Consider the following 22,524-nt stretch of genomic DNA (forward strand, 5'->3'; position numbering starts at 1 on the left):
GCCAGCTTGGCCTCATTGTCTGTTGGGGGGCGAGCAGGGAGGGTAAAGTTTCAATCCAACGAGAGAGAGAGGTAGGGAGGGAGGGAGGGAGACAGAGAGAGAGGTAAGGAGGGAGGGAGGGAGAGAGAGAGAGAGAGGTTGGAGAGAACAAGAGAGCAAGGAAGACGGGTTGAAAAAAAAAGAGGGAGAGATTTAGGGAGACAGACGGCATCTGTGAGAAAGACAGCATATGTAATAGAGAGGGAAATGTGTTTGTGAGTGTTGGAGTGTGATAAACACAGGGAATCCCAGAGAGAGAGAGAGAGAGAAGACAGTGGATGTCAGAAGAAGAAAAAGAAGAGAGAGCCAGCGCTGTATTATTTATCCCGCTGTGATTAGTGGCGGGTTCAACAGTCAGTGTTGGTATTTACCGACTGTTAATAGACCACAAAGTATACGTCTGTTGCAGATGTTTGATTAAAAAGCAGTTGTACGTGGTTGAGGAAGTAACGCCTGCACGCTACAGCTGTATTGTCTCCGTCACTTATTCCTTCATGATGTCGTTATGATGGCAGTGAGTCATCCTGTGTCGACCCGTCCGTACGCGAGGTTTCTCTGACCGGAGCAGCAGCGTCTCAGAGGAGCCCTGGCTGCATTTTAACTGTAATCTTTGCTCAAACCGGGAAAGCACATTACTATAATGCATCAGGCGGTAAATGTGTTACGGCCCAACACTGGTAAGAGAGAGAGAGAGAGAGAGGGAGAGAGAGAGAGGGGTACACTCTGTCTCTCTGGGTTCCAAGGGGAGACACACACTGCACCCCAGGGTGCCACAGATCTGAGCTGCAGCTCACCCTGCCACCCGAAAGACAAGAGAGAGATGCTGAGATTTGGCCCAAATAGCAGGCTGAGGAACAGCTTCTCTGCAACCCACCACAACAAAGACCAAACTGTGTGTGTGTGTGTGTGTGTGTGTATATGTGTGGGTGGCTTCATTTACCAGACAGAATGAATTAGGCACACGCAGTGTTTTATTACTGCTGATAACACATTGTGTGTGTGTGTGTGTGTGTGTGTGTGTGTGTGTGTGTGTGCCTACCTATGATCTGGATGATCTGTGCCAGCAGGACTCCATCGGTGACGTCCTGGCTCAGGTCCTTGATGAGGCGCTGACAGCCGGACTTGGCCAGGTAGTGGTTGGCCCAGTCCGTGTAAATCTGCAACGACACAACAGGATGTCCGGTCAATGTGTGTGTGTGTGAGAAATAAAGACAGAGAGTGTGTGCGTGTGTGTGTGTGAGACAGAAGCAAACTGGACACGAGTATAACCGGCTTCAAACGGGAACGAATAACGTGTGTATTATAATCATCAAGAAGTCTTAATGAAGAGGTTTGCTGTAACAGCTCCCAAACCCGGGAGATGTCGGATAATCGGTTGTATTGTCACCTGAGCCTCTTGGCGGCCGCTTCGTCTGTCATCAGAGCCCGAGAGCCGGCCGATAAGCGGCGCTTTGTCCGGCCGGTCGACAGACTCGAGCTCGACAGCTGCTGCGGTTTCACCGGGCTCCGAAAGACGTGAACCACATTGTTTTATCCCCAGAGGACCGAGGCAACTACTCAGAGGATCTGGTTCTCTTAGTGCCAGGCGGTCCCCTCAACTTGAGGGCCGAAGGAGCGTCACCCTCCCTGGTCACCGTGTAGTTTTAAATGCCCTGAAACGTCCCCTCTAGTCACCGTCCCGCCAGACCCGTCTCACTAAGAAGCAGACAGCAGTGAAGAGCTTTGAACGCTGAACAATCCTCTCAGTTGAGTGTGTGTCAAGCTGTGTGGAGGGACTCTAACGTCTCTGTCTGCAGACGAAGTCTCCACAACTGCAGCGAGGAATTCCCCTCGTGAAACGCGGTTCTCGTGATGAAATGATCTCAGAACTTTGTATCTGTTGTGGTTTCCCCTCGGCCGCTTTCCCCGCGATGAGATGTCGTAAAGTGAGAGAGAGAAAAAGAATGCATGCATACAAATGATCACACGCGAGGGGCTGGCACACACACACACACACACACACACACACACTGCAAAAGCCAACCGCATCCCATCAAACAGGAGGATGGAGAAAGTGGGGAGGAATTAAAAGTGTATGAGCCGACAGGAGAAGTGAGGGAAAGTCCACCAAGGCTTGAAGGCAAGCTGCTGGACCTGTGATGAAGACGAGGAGGAGGATGCTTGTGTTGCATTGTTTTAGCAGCCACATCCCGCTGCCTTAACATCTCTCTTTCTAGAGCATCACAGTAAAGACTCAACTGAGGTTTACGTCCAAATTTAGCACAAAAGTTCACAAAATGTCCAGGACAGCAGCAAAAAGAGAACACAAACAAACTTCCATCCACTACTTGAGTCATTTCCATGTTGAAAATGCACTTTAAAAAACCGGTGAAGCCTTTCCATCCCTTCCTCCAGAGGAGGCGGGGAGCCGGATGAATTCAATCCGGGCGAATTAGTGGCTAAAATAGCAGCTGCCTCTGCATCTGCTGCAGCTCCTGGAGGGATCTGACTGATAAACACGCGTCTCCAGGGCGCCGCTCTCTCCACGCTGGAGGTCAACGCAGCATTAGTGAGGGTTGGCTTTACAGCGGTGCAACGCTAGCTCCACACAGAATGACAATCACAGGAAGTGAAGGCCACTTTAAGATGCCGCTCTGAGCTCCAACACTCGGCTCGCTGAATGGAACAAGCCAAAGAAGGATCACGCGAGCCTCTGAAGCTGAAAGTTACTTCTAACATGCATTCCTCACTCCGCCATGTTCCAACAAGTGGCTTTAAGAGTCAACTTTGCCCTCTGACCCCTTCTTGGGTGCTTTACTCTTTTGTTTGACACAGAAATTAAATTGGAGAAAATAAACTTTGCCGATTAATCTGAAGAAATCTGCTTCTCCATCTGGATGTTTTCCAGTGTGAAGCATTATGAGAGAAAGAGTGAACGTCAATAGAGCTCAATTAATTAAGAATGTCTCCGCAGCATGTTGAAGCCTGCAGGTGTAACTGCGGTGTCCCGGGTTTGAACCTGAACCTGAACCTGACCTGGGACCCGCAGCTTTCTGACATCAAACGCAACCTTTTCTTCCAGGAAGCGCCGACTCACTGATCCGCTCTCTTCGCTTGGTGTTCAGTCTGCCATCAGCCTCCTGCACCCGTTCACCTCTCCTCTCTCTCCCTCTCTCCCTCCCTCTCTCCCTCCCTCTCTCTCTCAGTCCCAGTCGCTTAGGGGGAGGCAGATCCGGCGCTACGACAGAGGCAAAACATCAGCTTCAGCCAAACTCCAGCTGTGATGACTGACGTGATGGAGACGCTCATGCCGGATGAGACGACACGCACATACAATCAATACACATCTAACAGCTACTCACACACACAAGCACTCCCCACACACACTTGCCCACCCGTTCTGTCTTTCTGCAGCCAGCATCCATCAGCAGAAGTCCGGTCTCTCAGCTGATGTTATCCTCACTGATGAAGTGTCCTCTCCTCTCCTCCTCTGTGCAGATCTCTCCCCTCCCTCCCCCTCCCTCCCGCTCAGTTGCCGCTCACAACAAAAGCGTCTCTCGCCCCGGAGCCGGTAAACTGCCTCCAACGGTCCTGATCACAATGCAGTGACTACAGCTACGCAGGTGTTATTGGCAGAGGCTGCAGTGGCGCCGCTGAGCCTCCAGGGGGAGCCGGGTGAAAGGAGGGAGAGCAAGCGAGAGAGAGAGAGAGGCTGAGAAGAGGAGGAGGAAGTCAAACTGTGCAGGACTCCCTGTGTTCATCACTGTCCCTCCACTGAGTGAGTGCTGATGTATGGGCTCTTTAATCAGGGCTTCATTCCAGCGCCGTCTAATGAATTAAGAGCTTAAATGCTTTCAAGGGGGTTTGTGCATGCGTACAGTCGCTCGGAGGACGTTTAGCTGTGCAATGCTGTTTTGAAAAACCGAGAGAGACGTCTCCTGTGTGGCTGCACCGGCTAGAAGAGCAAACGCAACCCAGACTTGGCACGACGTAAAAGCTGCGTTAGCCAGATCGATGGAGCCGTGATGTGATGGAGCTTCTACCCCGGTTCTCCTCCTCTTACTCGTCTCTCATCTCCAGGGTCTTGACAACCCACCCTTGAGTGATGGAGAAGGGGATGCAGGCAGCCAGGATGGGACGGCATGAAGGTTTGTGTGGAGGCAACAACAACAAAGATGCGCACGGGAAGTTGAGCTCAACAGAAGGTCTGCACTGGCTGACAAGTGGTGTTAGGGAAGAACCACAGAAGTAAAAAATGATTCCTGCATTAAAACAACAAAGTACAGGTTGGTATCTCCATGAAAACACAATAAAAAATACCCCCTCCACGTTTTAAGACTGAACAAATACCGCTTTGAATTTAAATTGTGTCCAAACTAGTTGCACAAAGTCATTCTGGCACCAACGCTCAGATCTCAGGTCAGCACAGAGAAACCTTCCTCCTCCGGCCGATGAAGGTGAAATCAGCATTCATTCATGCACAGTGAAGGTCACGTATTCGAGTCGCACTATGCATAAGACACTTTAAAGCGGAGCGGAGGCTTTCAACGATAGAGTTGAAGTTGAACTTCCAGGCTTGAAAGTTGGCCTAAAGGAAGACTGTGGCAGGCTGCTGTGTATTCAACAGCAACCTGTGGAGGAAACAAAAGCCTGGAGGTTCCTCTTGGGTCAGGAAAACAGATGAGACCTCGTGTTGGAGTTCAGAATGAAAGATAACCATGAGATGTCAGCGTCCCGTCACATTATGGGAGCACCTGGAAGCCATTTCCACTGTTCTTGGTGTGTCCTGGGATGAGTCTGACGCATCTCTGCTCCCTCTAGAAACCATCATTACCTCGTCCTGGGAGCGGAGAAGAGAGGCCTCCTTTCGAGCCCACCTCATCCTGAGGTAATGGCAGCGGGCAGCGATCCAACGTGGCCCCGCTCCAAGCTCGCAAACACCCGAGTGGGGAGTTTACGCCGGTCCGTATACAAGTCACACAACTCCACTTTTCCCTTTGCGGCCATGGCGCCGGCGAGGAGGCGTCAAGAGGAAGAACTGTTTACGTGACAGCGTTATCCGCTGAAGAGCCGGCGACGGACTGCAAATCTGGGCGGCGAGCGCGTTTGTTGCTATGCCAACTGCTTAGTGTTCGGCTACAGATCACAGTGATGAAACACCAATCCAATGCAACAAACGGATGGATGTGAGCAATCAATTAATGCACGTCAGGATGAAAACGGGGCTTATAAACAAGCTCCTGTGACTCCCGAGCCAAAGTCTTACTCACTATTTCCTGAGAGCCTATTAGGTGTTTGTTTGGCTTATTTCTTCCAAGGAAAATGGATTAGCGTGCTGCCTTCAAGGTCCCGCTGCACACATTTGTACCATTTGAGCCGCTCCGGTCGTGCAGGTGCCTTGCTCACGGGGCCCTCCAGGAGCTGTGGGATTTAAACCAGCACCATAGCTCCCAGGCCTGGCATCACTGACTGCTCTAAGATCACGCTGCTAAAAAAAAAGCGTCACATTCGCTCATTGTTTGCCCGCACATGGTCCTCTCAGGGGAAATCCCAGAGCGGAAGATGACATAATTGCACGTCGGGGAGAGGTTTGGACACATGGGCTCGCACGCGCTACTCAGCGTGAGACAACCGGATAGGGAAGAGGGGGAGAGACGGTCAGAAAAAGAGTGAGAAAAGAAAAGAAACGACAGTTGGAAGACAACAGCGGCAGGCAGACAGGAATGAAAGACAGATGTTTGTTGACCGCGTTGATAAACCCACAGCGGTTACAGCCGTTCGCCACAGCAGCACAGAATGTCTCCCATCCTTCTGCTCCACAGAGAAGGAGGACGCATCTAAACCGGGGCTGTAACGGCACAACGGGACCTAACGCCTGTGAGCGCCAGCATCCCGCTGACCTCAAACCTGCACAGGGAAAATGTCCCCAGACCAGAGGACCAGATCCACGAGTCTGAGGTGAAGCGGTGAATAGAAAGAGACGCATATATGACAAAGGTTTTCATAATCGTGATGGCTAGCAATTATGAAAGCATTTAAAAGAAAATACTGGAAGTTAGGGATGTATTTTTGCGAGAATACACTGTAAAAAATACACAGTCTGGTACTGTTGAATCTGTCTTTCCAGGAGTTGTATTAAAGTTAGAGAGTTATATTCTACCGTGCTCTAAATAAAGGCTCGTTGTTCATATTTCATCATGTATAAGCTGCGGCCATGTATTGTAATTTATTTGTGAATCATTTCCTTCTGTCACTGTTATTTAGTGTCCTCCCCTCTACAGGATGTTTTATCACCGAGATAAAAATATTAGAAATCCCATAAACCAAAGCGGTGTGTTCAAGCAATCATGTCTGTCCTCATTGAACAGACATGTAGACTGCAGCAGATGCTCTCACACACACACACACGCACACATGCACGCACACACACATGCACACATGCACACACACAGCGAGGTTTATGAGACTTTTGCAGCATCTCACCTCCCCATGGTAACCGCAGCATGTGAGGCAGCGTCTGGCTCGCTGTGGCCTGCGAGCCAGACGCTGCCACTGCGCTGCCGGTGAGGGGCGCGCACACGCTTACACACCGGCAGACACACACACACGACCTTGCAAGACCTCTCACACCCAAAAACTCCACCCAGAAAAAAGAAAGAGTCAAAAAAAAACATAATAACAAGTTATGATCTTGGCTCTAGGTCTGCTCAGGTCACTTGAAATTAGAAAAAGACATGTTGCTCTAGCACTAATATAAATAGCCAGCAGATATTTGTGTGACATTTGTGTGACACCAGAGGAGCCTGTGGGTGCTAGTTAGCTGCTAGCTCACACACGGCATCGCCTCACTGAAACGTGTCTTGCTCGGAGGCGGCGGCCTTAACAAGCGCCCCAGGGGCTCCGGCTGACACCCGTCTATTCTGGGCTCTGCAATCATTCCTACAGACCTCTGCAGGCTCCGCCCACTCACAAAACACACACATACACACACAAATAAGTCCGGGGACAAGCGGGCAGGCCGTGTCATTAGCTGCCCCGAGGTGACGGACGCACACAGAACACGTCCTCATCATTGGAGGTATTCTCCAAAACCAAAATCCAGAGGACGCTGACTCACCGCCGGCCTGCACGGATTAGTCACAATTCCTCACAGCATCCGACTGGCTGGCTGGTCATTATATCGAGATGAGTCAGCTCCTCTGTTGGAGTGGTTGTGGTTCTGTTGGCTTTTACAGCTGAGCCTGATTTGGAGGCACTTTCACTGGACAGCCGTGCTGATGAAACAAATTCCATTTCCAGTGGAACAGACTTTTGTTTGAAACAAATGCAAAGATGAAACAGGAACACGGTGGTTGTAATCACATGGCGGGTCAGAAGGAAGTGGGGTTCTCATCTCTGCTGGTAAAGCTCTGTGTTCGAAGCCCACAAAGCTATCCACGGCCCTTGTGGTCCGCGTAAAGAAAAGCCCGTCTACATGCAGAGCACGGCACACGTCTGTTTACTTTCAATCGGCTTCTGCCATCTGCTTGTTGAGAAACAAATTAATGGAGATCGCCAGATTAATGGGATTTTGATTGGGTGCCGGCCAGACTGCCAGGATCCCGGGATGTTTTTTATTTAATTTTTCCTATTACGAAGGCCCTCAGAGGCAGAGGACAGGACAGACACTGCTTGTCTTTTTTTGTCAAAGAAGCCCTAAAGTTGTAGTTTTAATGTATTTAATAATTTTTTTATAGCCAAAAATCACAAATTTGCCTCAGAGGGCTTTACGCTCTGTACACATACGACATCCTCTGTCCCGGGACCTCACAGGAAAAACTCCCCTTTAGTTTTTGTAGTTTTCTATCTGACAGTAAAGTTAAGTATTTAGTTAATTAGTTTCTTTATTATAGGTGCTAAACATGCCCCAAATCACGTCACCCTCACATTTATTAATTTGAATAGTTGAACTTCCTCTGACAAGTCTTTTCAAGGACACTACAATAGCTGAGAATCGGAGACAGCCACTGAGAGATGGCCTGGGCTCCGTCAGCCTGAGACAACAGAGGACGCTTGTTCCTCCACTCTGAATGAAAATGTCTTCCACCCGGCGACCAGCAGAGGGCTCCACCACCCTGACCTTCAGCGTCCTCACCCAGCAGCACATTCTGTGGCGCTGTTGGCAGCGAGAAGACGGGAGGGGAGGCGGCGGGGTCGGTACCCATGAACCTAATGACTCATCCCGACATCATCTGTGAATCTCTGTTTGAGAGCGGCAGGCCACTTCAAATGCAGAGCGGCTTCGGCTCTTTGGTTAGTAATGAGACGTATTATTTCCCTGTGTTCTCTGCAGCCATAACCCATAAAGCAGACCTTATAGGAACACATTACGGACCGTCACAATGAAGGAAATGTCCCTTTAAAGGCTTTTCATTACTCGCTTTTGAGAAATAGTTTAAAAGCAGCACGGCACTCATGATAGAGACATATAACATTTAAAAAAACTGTTAATTAAAAGGTGTCACCATCAATTTTGACACATCACTATGAAATGACTCATCATAAGGGGTATTAATCAGACTGGGATGGGGTCATGATGGGTCTGAGGTTCTGGGGAAAGTAGCTCTGATGATGTCTACGAGGCCTTTAGCACCCTGGAGGGTCTGACAAAGAGACTTGTTGAGTTGAATTATGGGAAATGTAGGGTTAAAAAGACATCAGGGACCAGTGTTTCAGACGAGAGGAAATTCTTTGTACCTTAGGTCAGTGTTGACTTTTGTTTTGTTTGACCGCCTCACTGCAGAATAAAAACGTCGGCCTTAGAAGTCAGAATATTTAGACCTGTGCTGCGTCCCTTTTGGTGTAAATCTGTGTTATCAATATCAATATCAATCCTCTGGAGAACCCCTTCAGCGTATTGCTTCTCTCATTATCACAGGACTAATGAGGTTGGGTCACGGCGAGGTGAGCGGTGAGGAAGGGGTCGGACTTACAGAAGGCCGCTCGACAACAAAGCACTGATGATGATGATGATGATGATGATGGGGATCAAATTGTATGAGGAGCTTTTTAACCAACATTATTTAAACAGTTTTCTTAATGAAGTCCACACTCATTCTGAGGTTATGACCACACCTGGTACATTAAAGGCCTGAAGCCTCAAACAGACTGAGTAACATTTATAAAAGTATTTTCCAACCATTTAATTTCTCTTTCATGCTCTCCTCCACAGAGTTATGGGAACCAGAGACTCTTCCTATATCAGTAACCATATAAATCATTTTGTTCACCGCTTCATAGAAGCAAAGTCTGGCTCATGTGTGAACCATAGGGGGAGATTGGGGTCCCGACCCTTAGTGGCTGGAGTCTGAACGCAGCTCATTGGCTGTCTAAAGGAGCTGTCATGGGGGTTAGAGTGAAGGTCTTCTTCAGTGTCTGGATGCTCCGTTGTAATTCTAATAGCTTTTTTTTTTTAACACAAATCAATACGTGCCTTCACAAATTCCCGTGTCTTTAAACACCTTAAAAGAAAAGTTTAACTCGCTTCGACTTAAGGATGAAGCCGGAACACATCAAAAGAGTCCAGCAGAAAGTAAAACCTCTGCAGAATCATAGCAACGCGGATACGTGGGCTGCCAAGTGGATGGGCGCGCTGCCAGACTCCCACACACACACATTGCTCAACCTAAATAAACCCCACTGCTGTGCCTGCACCAGTAGAGGGACCTGCAGACCAGATAAAACATGTGCTTGATCATTAATTGACTCATTCAAGTGATGGAGCCATTAATCCCCCAGGGTGTTTACTGTGGCTCTACTAGCTCAGTCAAGACTTAGCTGCTAATTGCAGGTTGATAATGAGCAGAACCTGAGCTGTACGCAGGATACCCGTCGCCTCCCAGGCAGCAACCTCGAGCTTCTGAAAGGTGCAATACACCTGCAATCTCTCTAATGGCCACCGGGAGTCACTAGAAGTCTATGACCTCACCTGAATTATTAGTTTATTATCAGTAAACGTTGTACACCTGAGGTTATGGTCTTCTTCAATACAGCATGATGTTCATTTAGTAGATGAAAAACAGGGTCTGCTTTAGGGCGGGGCTACAAGGTGACTGACAGGTCGCTACCGTGGCATTGTGCAGTCTGGGAGTTGTCCGTGTTTTCATCTTTAAAGTTTAACCCTTTCACATTTTGTTTTCAGTTCATGAAAAGGAATTGCAACATTTTGGTCGGCTACAAAATGTCTCTGTACTTTGCTCCACCCTCTAGTGTCACTTCTATTTGCAAAAAAAAACAAGATGGCCACAAAAACCAAAGAGCACAAGCCAATGGGTGACGTCAGGGTGACTGCGTCCGCTTCTTACACACATTGGTGTATCCTTACGCGACCCGTTTCTGTGAGGGGAACCTTCATCCAATCTCTCATTTCATTCGATTAACCTTTATTTGAACCGCAGGAGAAATCAAAGCAAAAGCTGTTAAAAAAAGAGGGGTCGTGAACACATTGAATCTGCAGCAGACGTCGTGATAAAACTCCTCAGAGGAGCGCGATCGCCTCCAGACTCACTCCGCTAGCAGGCGGGAACACTCCAGCTAACGCAATGTAAAAACAGGGTTCAGTGACAGTGCGCCTGCACCCTGTCAGCGCTCTGCTTACTGTAAATGTGGGCCGGGGGTCCGTGACTCGGCCCTGAGTCACAGCTGCTGAGTCACAGGGTCCACGCAGCCTCTTCTCCTTCGCTCCTCACAGACTGTGAGTCGCTCATTCCTGCCTCGTGTCTCACGCTTGACACTGGTTTTGATTTATTTATTTCTTTCCCCTAGGTTCTGTTGATTGATTGCGCCTTCATAGCATGTGTGTTGCTGTTTTTTTTAATGTTCTGACGAGGCTATTAATCAAGGACTACTTGTGTTTCTGGTAATGTGACGACTGCTATTGCTCCTACAAGGGCTGCTGCAACTAACACCTATTTGTATTCATCCAAACTAAAATGCTGCGTCATTGCTTCAGCAGAGCTTTCTCTTTGTGTTTCCACTCCTGTCCCTCTGAGCAGCCTGTAATATGCAGCTGTTGCAAACAGAGGTTACAGTTCATTCAGCCGTCGCTCTATCAGGATTTCCTTCTTTTGCTTTTTCCACCTGAGGAGCCGCCTCGGCCGAGCGGGAAGCAGATGGAGACCGGGCACCGCCAGAAACACACTCCTACCTCTGGCTGCTGACATGGAGCCACAGGAGGGGTCTCCTTCTGCATGCGCCCTTTGTCTGTGTGTGTGTGTGTGTGTGTGTGTGTGTGTGTGTGTGTGTGTGTGTGTTCAAGAGGGGGAAAGTGAGGCAAGAGATCACCAAAGAACGGGTAGTGCCTAAAAGAGGAAACGAAAACTCCAGACAAAAGTGCAGGAGACACGAGAATCTGGGCAAACATGAACGTTCCAGTTGGGATTGTGAAAACATCTGTATTAGGAGCGCGGCCGCGGACAAACACCTGCTGCCAGACGGACTGCGGCGTCGTGCCGGGGAGAGAACTGAATAAAAGGAAAACAAAAGGAACCTGCAGGACTTCCAGCCGGGACAAAAAGAAAACAAGAACAGCTATTTTTGCCCCGAGTCAAGTTGACAAATGGCCACGGACTTTCTTCCTTACGCTCCTGAGTTCTATTGTCTGGCTCTGACACTTGGTGCTCACCCGTCGCTGCAAGGTGGAGGCAGACTCCGGCAAGAGTTCATTTAAACGAGCTCAGAGAAGTGTTGGAAGAAGAAACAGCGCCTGAAGAAAGACTTGTCAAGATCTCTTTCCCCCTGCAGCCTTTTGTTGTCGGGAGGGGAACGTGAGGCGTTGACAGGGAGGCTGCAGGAACCTTTCCACCATCATATCACGCTCTCTAAATGCTCTTTTCAAACGGAGCATCAACAGGCCCCCTCCCCTCTGCTGCTGGGCGCCTATTAGCTTCCCTAATTACCACAGATCTTCCAACGAGGGAGAAATGAGTGTGTGTGTGTGTGTGTTTGGGGGACCCGGGGGTGAGAGACGGTGAGCTCAGGTTACAAGAACCCAGCGGCTGACAACATTATTTATGAACCATTCTTAATGGATTTGGAGTGACAGCGGCTTTCAGTCCGCCGGCAGGGTCAAAGGCAGAGACAACAGAGAGCTAATGGCATGAGGGTGACGGGCCGCTTTGGAACCGACCCCCTTTGGGTGGAAGGGGGGGGGTGGGGCTCCGAGGAAGCGAGAGTGATAGAGAGAGATGTGTCTGGGACGAGTGTTTTTCCAGTCGACGTCCAGACCCGGAGTCAACGGGGCAGGCCCAGTAAAGAAGGCTGGGCATTGCAGGGCAGAGACTCACGGAGTCCCAGATGAAAGGAGCCGAGGACACTGGACCCGCCTCCGGCACTGGGTTCAGTCTGACAGCTGAAAAGGGGAAAAGGCATCTCTGCAGCAGAACTGTGAGAGCTCAACTCTGCAGGTGGACTTGGGAGCTGACGCTCGCTGCAGTGCAGTAAACAGTCATCCATTAGCTTCCATCAAACAGAGCAATTACAAGACCGAAGCAGCGCCGAGAACTTTTCCTGAGTCCTTTCCAAGGGATAAATACATAAATTAAACATCACATTTAGGGCGGATCAAAGTGTGTTGTAGGACTGTTTGATGTAGGCACGGATTGAAATGTGCATATTTTAAAAAGGAGGTTCAGTGTGTGTGTGTGTGTTCTGACGCTGATTAATGTGCATCGGGTTTTGGCCGACGCGTTGGGCAATCAGTGTCCCGCGATCAAAAAGGACGGATGGACCGTAGCGCTGCGTGCCGCCGGTGGAGTGTGACCACGGGCCACCTGTTCACTGTCCACAGCTCCAGGGGGTTAGGGGTTCACATCCCGCCGGGGGGAAATAACCAGATAATAACCAACTCCAAATTTCACGTCATGTCATCAAGCCTCTGGAAGTGGACGGGAGAGAAAGGACACACACACACACACACACACCTGCCCGGTTAGCACAGCTACTGATGCTAAACACTGATTGATTTGTTTTTCCTTATTTAGCTCGAACCCCCCTCACAAAAACCCCCAAGAGGTGCAGAGCGCCGACCAGACACCGGCTAAGCGTTCTGGCTTCACGCTCCCAGAGCGCCGCGGCACACGGCAGCTCTGTCTGGCCGAGCCCGGGGGTTTGGCATGGTTGTACATGTGATTGTTTGCCTTGCAGAGAGAGCAGATGATAAAACATGACTGTGTGCGAGTGTTCGCGTCGGATGGAAGAGTTTGTGTACTGCATTCTCAGTACATAAAGGCCTTTTTTTCCTACTAACTACAAACTTTGTATGCGTTTAAAAACAATTAAAAGGTGCAGAATTCACCGATTTTGTACAGTTTGCACAGGAAATCTGTAAAAGCCTCATTTGTACCAGACACACATATTGAATGTCGGCTGTGGAGAGCTTTCTCAACATCAATATGCAGCGTAGAGCTTTAAACACGAGACCTCGGAGGAGAGGAATAAAACCGAGAAAAGAGGAGACCTTGAGAGGCGTGTGGATAAAGTCAACTCTCTGAGCCATTAGAAAAGCATTCAGTCCAACACGCTTCCACTTTGTTTATCAGACATTAGAGAAAGTGTGGGAGATGGAGATGAAGAGGCAAAAGTACAGCAAAGAAAAGAACAGATACAGTGTGCCATTCACCAGTGCTTCAGGAGTTACAACACAAAATCATTATCAAGTTCATTATTGGGCAGAGTGAGTAATATCCAGCTGGTGCATGCGATATGATTTTGTCTTGTTGAACAAAGTGTTTTAATCCTGAAGAAGCCTGTGGATGAAAGGCAGTCTGTTGAAGGCTGAGTAAATGAGTTTATCGTGTTGCAACATAATCCATGTCTGGTGAAGGCCTCCGGCTGCTTTGATTTGAGGACTGACCTTTCCTCTGCCGTCTAAAAGCAAAGCTGATCACCAGGTTGTATTTTCAGCTAAAAAAACAAACAACCCAACTCTTCAAGAAACGCCTCTCACGTTTCCTCGTTGATCGGCACGGACCAACACAACTACTAGTCTAATTATTTTCTATACCGCCATTTCCCTGATTATTCCATCTTCCAGCTGTCAGGCTGCAAGGAAGAACCCATTACATGTAGGAGTGGATCTGAATGGAGGGCTTGTTTCTCCTTGTGGTGACACTGAGGTAGTGCACGGCATCGGCAGAGGTCTGCGCTCCCATTGCTCGTCTCGTTAATACTGTCTGCTGGGAGAAAAGGTTTCTGGGTGTCAGCAAGGTGAGAGGGGGTTGCAGGCGTTGTTCACACACACTTTGTTGGAGGCATGCTGACGCCTTGGAAGTGATAATTAACTTATCTTTACATGGAATCTGTATTAGTCAAAGGAGCAAAGAAGGTCATGTTTGGGGTTCCGGTCTGTTTGTTTGTGGGATTCTGGACAAACTACTTGACATTTGGTGAAACGGTGTAGCATGGGCCAAGGCCATTACATTTCAGAGTGGATTGGCCTTCTAGTGCCACTTCATATTGTGCTTAAAAAAGATCTGCATCAAATACCACTGCATACTGGGGACCAAACCATCGGCCGGTCTCTGGGGGTTAGTAGTCTGCACCGTACGTAATGGGCGCTTGAAGACGACTTGGCCCAGACACAAGCCCAGAGAATGGGAGGACTGGTCCGTGGGCTGTGTTGGCCCAAACATGCTCACTACACTGTTTGATTGACAGGTGATCAACAAGCACTGAGCACCAAAGATGGGGAAAAATGAAAAAGAAAATAAAACCTAAAAAATGTTGGCAAATATAACGACTGTGGCACACAGCGATGCACAAAATGTTCCTAAAATATCCTGGCACTTTAACCCCACGTTGTTGCAAAAATGCTGCAAAACCCTCGTTTGATCTTGTACCATCCACGGCTCACTTTCTCCTCCCTTATCTCCCCCATCTCCTACTTCCTCTCCTCCCGTTTCTCTCCCATTTTCACCTCCCTCCCACTACTTTCTCGCACAGCGTCTTTCGTTACCGTTGCATCCTCCTCGGTCTTCCCCAGAAGAATGATCACAAAGCCATGCGGAGAGTCTAGTCTCTCGTATGAGACGGAGGGAGATGATGAGAGAATCAGGTGCTTGGTCTGGATGACCTAATGCGACTGAATAAGCAAATATTCACAGCCTTAAAGCTGTAACATACAATTCTCTGCCTCTCTCTTCTCGTTTTTTCTCTCTCTGTAAAACTGTCTCCTTTCCTTCTTTTCCTCCTCCGTGAGACTTTAACTGAAGAATCGCCCTCTCTTCCTCCTGTCGCCATCTCTTCACCTCTTCCTCCGTGTCCCCTAATGCGAATGAAGAACCGATCCAGACGGGGCGGGTTTGGTTTAGAGTAAGAACTCAAGAGGCGACGGGGAGATCCCGGGGTGTGTTTGTGATTTACCTCCCCGACCCAGAGGCCAGGAGAGCGGCGCTTCTGGGAGCAGATTCTCCATCGAGACCCTGAGCGCCCCTCGCTGCAGCTGTACGTTTGACATTTAAATATACAGTATAACTTACGCCATAAATTGGAGACTACAATCCAAAGTACTTTTCAGTATGCAAGGTGGGGATCCAGCGGGAGTCAAACCCCCAACCACGTAAATCAGCAGGCAGTTTGGGTTTCTCAAAATGAAAACCACCTTACCCATAAACCCCCTGGCCTCGCTCAGTTGGTTTTTAAGAGCAAGGAGAAGTAGAAGAGCGGACGGGAACTCGCTCTGATCCGGTCAGACAATGTGAGCTTCTTGTTTCAGACGTCCAGTCAAACAGTGACATTCAGCGTAAAATGCAGATTAGATTAGATTAGGGGATGATAAACCTTTAAAATCTTCTTAAAAAAGAAAAAGAAAAGAAGAATTAAACCAGATATGTATAGCTTTTTTGGATTTATTTACTCAGTATTTACTTAGTTATTACTCAGAGGAAACAAGTAAGATACCGGGTGCTGATTGGTGAATTGTCGGTCACGTGACACCATTGGGCCGTTCACCAAATAGCCATGAGGATCGTATCAGTCTTCTCAATGAATTTTCTGCAAGAAAGCAAACGAGTGCATTTCCCCAAACGTCAAACTATTCTTTCAAAGCGTGACAGCACCAGACTATAAGCTCTTTCCACACATGCAGTCCTACACGTAGCTCCTCTCTTCATTTTCTCAGCAAAGAAATAACTCGCCGCTTGTAAAAGGCGCAGCACCTTGTTGTGGTTTCTCTGCAGATGATGGGATGGCAGAGCACACGGCCCGTCTCTCTGTCTGCAGCACACAGCGCTATGGCTAGCGGTGGAAAATGGGTCTGTGTGTGTGTGTGTGTGTGTGTGTGTATGTCAATTTAAAGAGTGGCTTCATGTAGTTGAGGCATCGATTAGAAATTAATTCCCAAATCAAAACATTACAACATAAATGTGAACATTCGCCGTGGTTTCTACATTAATCATGTCGTGGACAAAAGGGAACATCTGTTTAAGAATTTGCTCACCCCCAAACTAAATTACTTGAGTCTTGTTAGAACTGTTTTTATTATGAGCTCCTTTTTGTCCTCGTCCTTCTGCTCCTCTGTGCCTTTTCCATGCCATCAATCATCCACTGTGGTCACCGCAACCTTTTCGACTGAAATATTCTTGGCATCGCAAAAATAAATAAATAAAAAAAAGCTTCAAAAAAATCAATCATCGGGGCAGAATTTGAACTGGCTTTGATGGGGATGCAAAACGGAGGAAAAAAAATCTGCTTGTTCAAGGCCGTGATGATTTTTTTTAAGCTTGTGGGCAACCCCCTAATTATCGCTTAAACCCAGAATGTTCCATATGCTTTGAGGTCATGTGACGTCGAGACGTCTCTCTTCAAAATGAGACAAAATCATAAAAAAAATAAAAAAAATAACAGTGAGTCATTTTCACCGATAAAAGCTGCTGTCCCAGGGAAGGCTTTGTAAGCGATACGCTGCTCTCTGATGGAGGCTTTTCAATGTGCGGGCCCCTTAAACCTTAGACCCCGGGGCCACTTGGTTCTTGTGGAGCGTGTCAGTAATCCACCCCCCAACAGGGGGAAAGACATATTTTGCAGCGACGGGGGAATTACCCCCATCACCACAAACCTCATCTCAATACCCCAACACACAGAGCATCCAGGGAAATGAAGTGAGTTATATCAAATGAAGCGACTTTCCATCAAAGGCAGCTCCCAGATCAGTCTGTAAGGACAGAGAGCCAGCTGGCTCGTCCAGCTCTAATGAAAAGTCTCCCCTTGTTATTTATCAGCAGGGTCAGTGGCTTGATGGAAGTGGAAGTGGACCCACGCCCCTCTATCTGGTGACCAGTGCCCCCGCTGGAAGCAACATCTGGCAGGACTGCTTTCAACCTAAACTGCCCTGAGAAACAATACTTCTGTAATCACCTCTGCTACAAATATTGTTCTTACTTTTACTGCTTCTGAGTCATGTACACTTCCTCTTCTCAGACCTTGCCAGGACTCGAGTAAAACAATGTCAAGCGTGTCAGAAGATATCAGATGGGATGGAGGTCGCTGGTTAGAAAGTTCATCGTATAATTGGTTACGTTAAGATTAAGTCTGGTTTGTACTTTCAGTTTGCTTCTCATCCTCCACTTTTCATGTGTTGTAAAAAAGGCAGGTAATAGAACGACAGTAGCTCAGAGTATAAAAATAAACATACACAATAAAGTTAATAAGAAAGGAAGTGTCCGTGTGTCCTTACACTCAAAAGTAAAAGTGTTCAGCACTGGTAAGCTTCTTATACCGGAGTCAAGTGGATTAAAAATCAAACCAAAAGGCATCAGCGTGCCATGCATCAGGAAAGCCCATCTCATGGTCTCTCAGCCCAAAGCGCTGGTAAACACGACGAGCCTCTGAGCGCTCACATTGCCAGGAATGTGCGTCAACTCCAGTTCCTGCGATACCTGGCGGGGTGGAGGCAGTTCCCACAGCCAGAGTGACCTCAGACGGGCCAGGTAAACACCCGCTGACCCTCGGTAAACAAAGACAGCTATTTGGTGAACACAGGGCTCCTTATCTCAAGAACCCGCCTCTGCTCTTCTGGAGTTGGGAACACAAAAGCATGAGCGCGCTCCTCGAATTGCACCTTTAGTCTTTACGGATTTTGGAAGGCTCTGAGATTTAGAGCATCTGAAACAACTGTCCATCAAAGGACGCTAGAGCTCCATGGTAAATACTATAATAGATGATGAATGCTCAATTAATTAATCAACAAAAGGAGATAAAAGCCGAAAATGTTCATAACCTTGACACAATGTTTTATTCTGACTTTCAGAGATTGGTGTTTCTGCACATCTGGCCCTCTAGTATAACAACTGTGTATTATCTATTCTATCATCTAAAAGAAAACCAACAGACCTATATTAACTTTCACCATGGATACCTTCATATTGACACTTTCCGCCCCAGAGACACCTGGAGAAGGAACCCAGCTGTCAGTGTCGCACGGTGAAGCCGGCAGCCAGAGCTTTGTCTCAGAGTGTCTGGAAGCTTCCAGGAGCTGTGCCAGCACGCGGCCCTCGGGGGGTCGAACCGCCGGCCCCGACCATTTTGTCAAACAAACGAGTCGTAATGCGTCTCTGGGACCGGGAAGGTGCCTCGCCTCACCCTGGGCCCTGCAGGAATGCAGCAGCCGGCCGGCTGGAAGGCTGTGCAACAGTGGAGCACATCAAGAGCTGACACGGTCAATTAGTCCTGCAAAGCCTTGAAGACTGAGGCAGAGGGCTCTGCGACGGGGGGCTTAGTGGGGGTTTAGAGGCTAAAGTGAGACTTACAGACAGACAATGTCCCAGCGCTAGTGCAGGTAACGAGAATATAATCGCGCAACTACGGCTGATTGATTATCATTGCATCTATTACACATAACCGTTGCTTTGCATTTATTTTTCCTGCCTGCTGTTTTTACCCACGTTTGAAGGGCAATTTATCTCCAGTGGCACAACATGGCTGTAATATATCCGCAGGGAGCTAAACGGACTGCTGATCGATACCAATGACTCCATAATGCAGACGCCCAGAGAGAGAGGCGCTGAGTGTTTTGTCTATGAACATCAGCGCATCCTTTTCAATCCATACGGACTCAATGTTCAAACCAAAGCTACAGCCAGGTCCGGACCAAGCGGACCTTTCCTCGCTCACTCACTACTTGAGTTGTTCCAAGTCATTTATTAAGGTAACAAGAGAACAAGGGATGAGGAGAAAGAAAGCAGAGTGCATGTCTTAGAAAATGAGGATTTGATTCATTCTGCCTTTGGGGACATTCACAGCAGGGTCCCGTTGGTTCTGTTTTAAATGGTCCCGTTCTTGTATAACGCTCTTCTAGTCTTCCGACCACTCAAAGCGCTTTAACACTACCGTAAACGTCGGGTTACGAGCCGCTCCTATGGCCGGTCAGAGTCCCCGCTGTAGCAAGCTAGTAGCAGCGCAAGCTAGTAGCAGCGCAAGCTAGCGCTGCTGCTGCTACCGGCCACTGCTACTGGGCAGAGTTAACGCATTCCAGTGGAAACATGTCAATGAGATAAAGAAATGTGACTTCCTTCTGCCCAAGTCGGGTGTCGAGCCTGGTCCCGCTACCTTCGGTGGTTTTCGGGGAGCTAGCGGGGAAGTAACTGAGCGCTAGCAGGAGCCCTAGCGGGGAGCAAACGGGGACACCGACCGAAGGTAGTAGCAGCTCGTAACCCGACTTTTACGGTACATCATTCACCCACTGATGAGAGGAGCTACCATGCAAGGTGCCACATCAGGACTACCTAACATTCATACACCGTAGGCGCAGCCACGGGAGACATTTAGGGTTAAGTGTCTTGCTCAAGGACACATCGACATGGGCTAGCAGAGCCGGGGATCGAACTACCGATCCTCTGATTGAAGGACGACCCTGCTCACCACTGAGCCACAGTCTCCCCACCACACAAGAGTGGTTTCAAAGTTTTGGCCACAATCAGACTCACTTTGGTCATTTTGTGGTGGAGATCAGTTTCCATATATCCACGGTAAAACAAAGCAGTCTGTTCTGTGTACTACACACAGACCAGGGACGGACATTTTCCGTACCAAGCGTTTCCCTCTTTCGGGGTTTCGCCTTGAGGATCAACCCAGCAGCTGCGACAGGAGGACGGAGCCTCCTCTGGAGACGGCGAGCTTGTGTGTGTGTTTACAGTACGACTGAAAGCAGCCAGCAAACAAGCCTCTGTGACCGCTGGTAAACACAATTAGCATGCCATAAAAGATGAACGGAGTGTCTGTGTAATTGTCAAAAGGAATTATGCGCCGGGAACAAACCGGAGAAATCTTTGCAGAGGGGAGACGCTGTCGAACAAATTAGGGTTTGACAGCATTCATTCCCTTCCTTGCATATTGAACAAAGCAGAGGCTGGAGTAGGCATGTTTGTTACACATCATTAAGCACTGTATCATGTTTCATTGCCGCTAATGCACTGAGACAAATCTCTTCCATCCATTGCCACTGATAAGCTCCCTCTATCTCTTATCTCGCCTCCTAAAGGGAATCAAACATCCATCATTAGGATATCAAAGTCTTAATAACGGCTCTTTATCTCGTCCCAGCCAGACCCGGCTAATTGAATCCAGAGCTAGATAGCGATCTAGCAAGTGTGTCAGTGGATTAGTAGGGCCCGTCACCACGGTAACACAGGAGGAGTGAAGTCGCATCCTGTTTTTTTTAGCTTACAAATGACTCTGCAGAGCGCCCTCGCTCAATATCCGCCCGATAGCGCTTCCTTCCGGAGGCGAGCGCCGCGACCCCTCATCTCTCTCAATATGCGTCGAGCAGGAAATGAGAGCAGATGTAGAACATGACGGTTCACTGACTTGAGACCTCCTTCGTCACCGGGCCATTGTCAGCTTGTGTATCTGATGAAAACAAGAAGCTTTTAATTTGGAAAAGAAAAGACGAGCGCAGGGAGTCTCCGTCTCTGTGGAGCTTTCACAGCCTCCTTGTATTGTCTTTTATTGTCTTTTGTTTGCTCTCCTCGATTTGCCAATATTCCCTCCCGTTATGTTTGGGCGTCTCGGATTCTTGTCTTCCTTTTGTTTGCTCCTTCGTTCTGAATCGGAGGACGTGAAATCATCTGGCGCCGCGCGACGGTTGCTGGCAGCCTCGGTTTGCCAAAGACCTTGAAATACGGGGAGAGTAACTTTGACACAAAGTCACGCGGCCTGCCGAGATCAGGACCTTGAGGAACAGAGACCCCGTGGCGGCGGCCTCGTCTGGCCAATGTCTGGTCAGAGAGAGTCAACATGACGGACTCCAATATGTGAAGGACGGTTTCTTTGGGCTTTTGGTGTTTGAGATTCCGTTGGTGGCTCTAATTCGTTCTGCGACTATCCCGAAGACAGATATCAGAAATGTAAAAGGCAAACTTTCAAGTGCACGAAAGGGTTAGTCAGCACAGGGAAAGCTACCCAACACTGAATCGCTCCATATCGACTGGTTGTAGCACATAGCAGACAGAGAAGATGCCCACATGAGAATGATGCAGATTTACTGGAGGAAAGATACATGTTGAAGGTATTTTGTTGTACTTTTATTATTTATTATTTATAAATTATTCATTATTATATTTTTACTATTCAATCCCTGCAAATCACTAACTCTGATCCCTGCTAGTCTTCCCAACGTTTCCTTTCTCATGAACTCCGACTGTGTCAACTGCTTCTCCCAGGGGCATCTTCCTCTTCCTCCTCCTCCTCCTCCTCCTCCTCCTCCTTTCTCTTGTGAGAAATGGGCTTCTGCACGCTCGGAGAACGGTTGCAACACAGGAACTCCTGCTGGCCGAGGCGATCCCGCCTGGATGTCATCTCAGTGGTGGCTCAACAGTGGAAGTGCATTTTGGGAATGTGCTTAACGGGTGAATCTGGGGGCCCAGAGATAAGGAGGATCAGCTAGAGGCTGGTTTGAGTCTCCTAGACACCAATTAGTGCCTATTTCCTGTTTTATAACTTGCTAAAGCAAATTAAAGAAAAAGGCAGTTGTGTTGCATATTCAGCCAAAACAAGTGTGCAGCAAGTGCTTTCAGTGATTCGTCTTTAAACACCATCTACCCTCGGCTGCCGTGTCGAGTCGCCAGGTGCAAAACCGGTCTTAACCGGGATGAGCACACAACAACAAGCCCGGTTCGCTCACAAGCCTGTAAAATACATGAAGAGGCGACGGCGGGGAGGTGATCCGAAACGAGCCGGGCGGAGCTGGAGAGCTTCCAAACAGGTGCTGCTGAGCCGGCGTCCCAACAGGAGGCTGGAGGCAAGACTGTGTGTGTGTGTGTGTGTGTGTGTGTGTGTGTGTGTGTGTGTGGTGAGGTTTTTATGCTTATTATATTATCTTATCCTCTTGGGAACCGGTTCCTGATCTGCTGCTTCCTGCTTCAGGGGAAGAGAAAGGACAGAGGTGGAGAGATAAATGTGGCCTCATCAAAATGATCGTGTGTGTGTGTGTGTGTGTGTGTGTGTGTGTGTGTGTGTGTTTAGACAGGAGTTATG

General features: G+C 48.5%; 1 protein-coding gene across 1 annotated transcript in view; it reads right to left on the reverse strand.

The window, feature by feature from the left end:
* nav3 (neuron navigator 3) overlaps positions 1–22,524 on the reverse strand; it is a gene marked incomplete at its 5' end in the record, with an annotated part of 156,519 nt that overhangs the window by 112,555 nt on the left and 21,440 nt on the right. The window contains one exon of the mRNA XM_079235753.1: positions 1,079–1,196. Within this exon, the coding sequence (XP_079091879.1) occupies positions 1,079–1,196 (118 nt within the window). The remainder of the gene's footprint in view (positions 1–1,078; positions 1,197–22,524) is intronic.

The sequence above is a fragment of the Taurulus bubalis genome (assembly GCF_910589615.1).
Source record: "Taurulus bubalis genome assembly, chromosome: 20".
NCBI classification, from domain to species: Eukaryota; Metazoa; Chordata; class Actinopteri; order Perciformes; family Cottidae; genus Taurulus; species Taurulus bubalis.